The 6,673-nt window shown below is 38.4% G+C and overlaps 1 protein-coding gene across 1 annotated transcript; it reads right to left on the bottom strand.

The window, feature by feature from the left end:
* Nucleotides 1-636: 636 nt before the first annotated feature.
* Nucleotides 637-2,199, bottom strand: LOC109206415. The gene has a single exon (XM_019369235.1). It carries the CDS (start codon nucleotides 2,197-2,199, stop codon nucleotides 637-639), a length of 1,563 nt encoding a protein of 520 aa, XP_019224780.1.
* Nucleotides 2,200-6,673: the final 4,474 nt, after the last annotated feature.

The following is a 6,673-nucleotide window of genomic DNA, read 5'->3' as shown; positions in this document are numbered from 1 at the left end:
TGGTTCAATGCAGAGAGCTTGGTGCAATAATTTTGCAATTCCTTTGTAGTAATGAATATTCCTAGTGCAATGCTAACAATTGTTGGATCTTCGTAATAAATTCCTGCACTCAAAGAAAAATTATAAATTGCAAAGTTTATTTTGCGTTGGCTTGGCTTCATCCTTTGCTTTGCATGAATCTTGCGACTTCTAACTTGTTGATGAGCTTTGCAATAGCATGTAATGTTCAGGAATAGCTAAAATATGCCCCTGTGTTACTCAAAAAAAATTCATTAGTATAAAATGAAGTGGTTGCCTTGCATTGAACGTCAAAGTATGGCTTTGAATCTGCAACTTGTTGCCATGGCATTCTGGAATTTGCTGTTGTGCTTGTAACAAATATGTAGCTCGACATTTCATTTTTTGCTTTGCCGAATGATGAGGATCCTTCTGCAAAATCTGCCCCGTTTTGGGCTTTTGGGGTAAATAGAATTTTTATTATGATGAGACCGAACCCATAGGGCTGCCTACGTATCCCCTATTAAACGGGAATCAAGTCAACACGTAGTTCATTTACAAAAGCAAGGCATGATTACAAAAAATAGCTACTCATATCATGATAGTTGCAAAATGATAATGCCAGCAATGCAAGGTGAACTAGTCCAAACGACATTTCTTCTTCGGATGCCCAACCACGCTTGGTATATTGCTTGTGCTGCCACTAATTGCATTTGAGATATTTGTTCCAACTTGTAGGTGCACTCGCAATTTGTTAGCATCAATTAAATTCTGAATCTTATGTTTTAATGCTAGGCATTCTTCTGTATCATGACCTTGAGCGTTTGAATGATAAGCACAATACTTTGACGGGTCGAATAATGGATGCAAAGGGTCAAAAACCCTTCCTTTTCTTGGTTGCATAATTCCCGAGACATTCAATCGAGCGAATATACTAGAGACTGATTCAGTCAAAGGTGTGAAGTCCCGGGGCTTTCTTTTCTTTGACCGGTGAGAAGCGACTTGTGTTTGGCGATGTTGATGTCCAATGCTTTGTTGGCGAGGAGGCTCGAGATGCATGTTACGGGCGTTAGAGATGGTATGATTTTGCGAGAGCTGGCGATTATGATGGCATTGCGGTGGATGCATAGTCATGGCAACTGAGGCATTTTTCTTCTCTTTACCTTTCCAATTTTCTAGCATCCCTGATTGTAAAGTATGATTGATAGTTTGCATGCTAACCTTTCCTTCTTTGATGCCTCTTTCAAGGAAGTCCCCGACTCTAATCAAGTCTGAGAAATTGCGCACGTTCGCAGTAGCAAGCTTTTCATAATATATGCCATTTTGAATGTCAATGAAGATTGATATCAACTCTTTCTCGGATAGCAAATGGTGCACCTTCGAAGCTTCAACTCTCCACCGGATTGCATAATCCTGAAACGATTCATGTGGCATTTTCTCTATTTTATACAGGCTATGCATGTCTGGATCGACTCCAAGGTTGAACTCATATTGCTTTACAAAATCGTGAGCCATATCATCCCACGTGTGCCATTTGCTAAAATCTTGTTTTGTGTACCAAACAAGTGCAGGTCCTGATAAGCTTTCAATAAATAATTTCATTCGAATGGCCTCATTGTGCCCGATACCAAGTAATCTGCTACAGTAGTCCTTTAAATGAGCAATGGGATTGCCCTTCCCATTGAAAGTATTAAACTTCGGCACCAAATAACCCGGTGGGAGTTCTACATCAGGCTGCAGGCATAAGTCTTCATATATTAGACTTTGATGATTTCTTGATTGCAATTCTTCTCCAATGGCTTTCTTCAAATCACGGAGTTCTTTTTCCAAATTTTCACGACAAATCTGTTGGGTTGATTTTTCAAGTCTCTTATCCGAGCATACAGCTAGTTGGTTTTGCTTGTCCTCCTCAAATAGATTTGTGGTTATAGGAAGTTGGGTATTAGGAATCATCATGACTTGATTGGGATTGCAGGTTATTGGCATTTGTGGAGAGATTGTATAAGTATGAGTTGGGTAAGGAGATATGGTTAAGCAAATATTTTGGGTGGAGCTGGAGGTGGAGGTTGTATTTGGAAGAAGACTGAAAGTGCTTCTCAAATTGACCAACACTTTCCTTTGCACCACGTTCGCCTTGGTGCCATCATTCTGTGATTGCAATAATCCCATACCAGTACTGAATTCTTCAAAATGGTCTGTCATTATAGCCCGTCCTTTATGCAGATTCGCAGCCAAAATAGTGTTCAATGCTAGGCAACCTTTAAAGGAAAAATATAAAAAGTAAAGTGTTAGCGTATTTATCATAATCAAATAAATGCAAAAAATAATAAAGTGTGTAATTAAATAGATTAATTCATGATATGGTCAAGTAGGAGCCCTAAACTGGAAATGATGGCCTAAGTTGCAAAATGGATGGACGAGAATGACTTGTTATCTAGAGGGCTCTAACGCACGAGACTTGTTGACATGGAAGCAGAATGATTTGAAGTTTTGTGAAGGGCTGACTTGTGTCGAACATCAAAGCTTTAGCTCTAGCACAAGTCCTTTTTCTTGCATGATTCTGGAATTTTATTTTAAAAATTGCCCCGATCTTTAGGAAGTTTTTTATTATTACTCCATGGCATGATGTCCCTTTCGAGCATAATCAATCTGCGTGCTAAAAATCTGCCCCAGTTTCTTTGCTATAATGAGACGGAGCCTTATGTAGGTTGCATGTGCTTCTTCGTTGGATGAGTTCTTGAGATCGACTATCACTTCCTTGACGCCATCAATTTCTTGCTCCATTTGTCACTTTTGCTTCAAGCTTAGCAATCTTATCTTGGTATGATTATGTTTTCTCGCTAGCAGCTTCGTCTTTAACTAAGTCAATCACTACGATATGGTCAGCCATATCGTCCTTGAAGTTTGCTTTGATGTTCAACTTAAGTCCACCTTTTCTGAAAAAAGGTATGTCTAGTCACTATGGAGTAGATAAATATTGAAGGCTAAGGTAGAGTATTTGGGAATGTATGCCTAAGAAACCGTCGGGATCGGATCTTATAATATATGGCTATGTTTAAAAGATGCCAAAGATGGGTGATTTTGATCTTGAAAATAATCTTTTGGTATTTGGATATAGACAAGGTCGAGATATGGATAATTAATAAAGATGGTAGTCACTTGGACATGAAATGGTTTTAAAAATATTTTATTAGCATTGGCAACTCATAAAGTTATCTAGGCCTAGGAATACAGTGTCAACCATTTTGGAATTTATGGGATAGTACCTCGACTCACGTGCCAAAAATTAGAATTAACGGGTGCGTGAATATTAATCTCGACGATCCGAAATAAGACGATACAGACACTTGAATTGAATATGTAAAAATTTTAGAATAATTTGACAATGTAAATTGACCAAATAATGGCCTATTATTGTTCGGTAAATTGCGCAAGTTTCGACATCTACCAGCTTGGAAATGAGGATTGGCACGAAGGCGAAAATTCTAAGACGTAGGTAAAAATACTAAATATATTTTATGAAACCTATTTATATTCTATATTATTGGAGATAGAAGTTTAGTGTGTGGAAAGACATGCAAGAATTGAAGGTATAAAATTATGTGAGGCACGAGTAGCATTATTTTTAAAAATATGTAACCGTATTTTTAAGGAAAGGGCGTGAATAAAATAACTTGCGAAATTAAATGGGCAAAACATTTCACTTAATTATAAAGAATACACCAGTTCTAATGAAACCTTACTATACCTTGTTGTTTAAAGAAAATCCTTAAGGCTAGTTGAAGGCACGAATATCTAGGGACTTAATGATGAGTCGAGCTTGCTAGAAAAGTTTGCGGGCAAAACGTCGTGCCTTATAAAAATAGAAGATCGTGCTTAGAGACTAAAAAGATATCTTAATTAGACATTAAGAATTTGAGCGGACCAAAGAGAAACTTGGGTGTAAGTAAATACCTAAACGGTACTCTAGAGTTATTAAAAATCTAAGCGTGGAACGATTGGTGATTATTATTATTATTAATTCGAAAAGATGATATAAGAATAAGTAACAAAAATATATGAACAAATAAAGTATATATAATAATATTAGCAAGCTGGATAGTCTATTCTTTTTCCTTGTGAAAAATAACAAATGATGTTAGTAAATAAAGTAAAGTAAGCAACATAGCAAGTAAGCAAATAAGCAAGCAAGCATGTTACAAATTTCAAAGTATAACAAATAATTGCGCGTCCTACTATGTAGGGACCTCTTTGTGCCAGAGATAGGCCTAACGTGTATTTGAAAGATAAATATGCCAATTTGTATCATCCCATTGATGTAAATTAATTAAATATTTTTATTTTTTGAAAAACGATATATAGTAAAGTATAACTGCTTAAACCTCTTCTTTTGGTCAAAAGAAAGTATATTTTCATCAAAAAATTATAATAAAATATATTTTGTCATATTTAAACTTTCTGTTGTTTCGCCTGATTATGTCATTTGAATTTTTTTTATACATATCATAGAAAGTAAGCCATGCTCATTTACCTAGGATTTAATATAATTTAGAGCAAATGGTCCACATAATTGGCATGTTCACCCTTCAAATAATGCACATATACATGATAAGTGTCACTTGGGATTGAAAACCCACTTGGACATTTAGGTAAGGTTAACAAATGAATTTAATACACATCGGGTATTAAGTCACCTAAGGTTAAATTGATGCATGCTCCTATAAGGGTTTCGGTTTAGCTCTATCCTAGGTCGACTAAGAGTGGGTTTTTTGTGACGACCCGACCCGTCGTCTCATGTATTACAGCCCCGTTTCCCCCATTCATTGCTCTTTCATGCTTTATTATCAGCAACGGGTGAGTTAGAGTTGAATTGAATTGGTTTGGATAGGAAATATGACACTTAGTCTCTTTAAGGAAGGTTTGGTTTGGAAAAAGTCAATCGAACGTTGACTTATTAGTTAGAAGGCTCGGATGTGAATTCCGGTAATTCGGTTAGCTTCGGGAGGTTATTTGTGACTTAGGAGTGCGATCGGAAGTGATTGTGGAGGCCCGGTGTAGAATTAGGCTTGAATTGGCGAGGTTAGTATTTTGGCGAATTCCGGTGGATGGGTGAGAATTTGATCCGGGGGTCGGAATGGAATTCCGAGAGTTGTTGTAGCTTCGTTAAGTGATTTTGGATATGTGTGCAAATTTTCAGGTCATTCGGACATCGTTTGGTCGGGTTTTTGATCGAAAGTGCATTTCGGAAATTCTTGAAGAGCTTAGGCTTGAATCCGATGTGATTTAATGGTTTTAGCGTTGTTAGATGTGTTTTGAGGATTGGAACAAGTTTGAATGAGGTGTTAGGATGTATTGGTGTCTTTGGTTGAGGTCCCGGGGGCCTCGGGGTGAATTCGAGTGGTTAAACGAGAGTTTTTGGAAGTTGCTTCAGGTCTGAGATTTCTGTCATCTGGTATTTCTGCTTCTGCGGAAATGGACCGCAGAAGCGGTTCCGCAGAAGCAGGTGGAAAAGCGCAGAAGCGATCTTGTGTTGAATTGATGAGTTCCGCATAAGCGGACCCCTTTTCGCATCAGCGGGTCCGCAGGTGTGAGTGAATAACCGCAGAAGCGGAGAATATGTCGCAAAGGCAGAAGTGGTAAGTTAAGTGAGAAACCGCATAAGCGGGGAAATGGCCGCAGAAGCGGTCCCGCATATGCGGAAGCGGGACCGCATAAGCGAAAATCGTTGTAGGCAGAAGGGGTTTTATAATATCATTTTCATCCGCGAGGGTTATGTTATTTCCACCATTTTTTAGCAAGCTTTGAGGCGATTTTGAAGAGGGATTCAAGGAGGAATGATTAGAGGTAAGTTCCTTGGCCTAAATTCACGAGATTATGTTAGATTTAACATGGAAATTGGTTGGAATTCATCAAAAGGGGTAAAGCTAGGGTTTGAGTTTTTGATATTTCAAATTGGGATTTGATAGGTCATTTGAGCTCGGATTTGGGAGTTCTTGGTATGTATGGACTCATGGAGAGACGAGGAATCCGGTAATGTGAGTTTTGTAATTTTTCGGGAAGCGGGCCCGGGGCTCGGGTTTTGCTAGTTTCGAGATTCTTGCTAATTTTCGATTGTTTTCGATTGGGTATTGTTCCCTTAGCATATTGTGATGTATTCGCTCTGATTTTGGTTAGATTCGGCGTGCGTGGAGCCCGATTCGAGGGGCAAAGGCATCGCGAGCTAGGGATTTCACCGGTTCGAGGTGAGTAATACTTGTAAATGATATCCTGAGGGTTTGAAACCCCGGATTTGCACATCATAGTGCTGTATTGTGGTGACTTGCACGCCAGGTATGAGCGTGGGGTAGAGCACCATTGGGGATGGTGACTTGGTCCGTCCCGGTTGTTGATTTTACTGCGTAATTGACTAAAATCCTGCTTGATGCTATCGTGATTTGGGCTGATTGCCATGTTTTGGGTTTCGTGCCGATTATTTGAATCCTTTAGGGATTATTATTACTGTTTTCATGACATTTAGCATGTTAATTGACTTCAGTCCTGAGTTAAACACAGTTTTGAAATGTGCAGTCATATTGCTAAAGTTTAAAGACTTAAATTGCATTTTCTGATGTTTTGAGTTAAAAGCTATTACTTGACATTGCCCGAGTGGCTCATTTGCATTGATCTGGAGCGATAT

This window comes from Nicotiana attenuata, unplaced genomic scaffold (assembly GCF_001879085.1).
Source record: "Nicotiana attenuata strain UT unplaced genomic scaffold, NIATTr2, whole genome shotgun sequence".
Lineage (NCBI taxonomy): Eukaryota > Viridiplantae > Streptophyta > Magnoliopsida > Solanales > Solanaceae > Nicotiana > Nicotiana attenuata.
This window is presented reverse-complemented; position numbering and strand designations above follow the sequence as displayed.

What these genes read in the sequence shown, in the direction of transcription:
- LOC109206415 (XM_019369235.1), bottom strand. Translation starts at nt 2,199, where the DNA reads ATGACAGACCATTTTGAAGAATTCAGTACTGGTATGGGATTATTGCAA.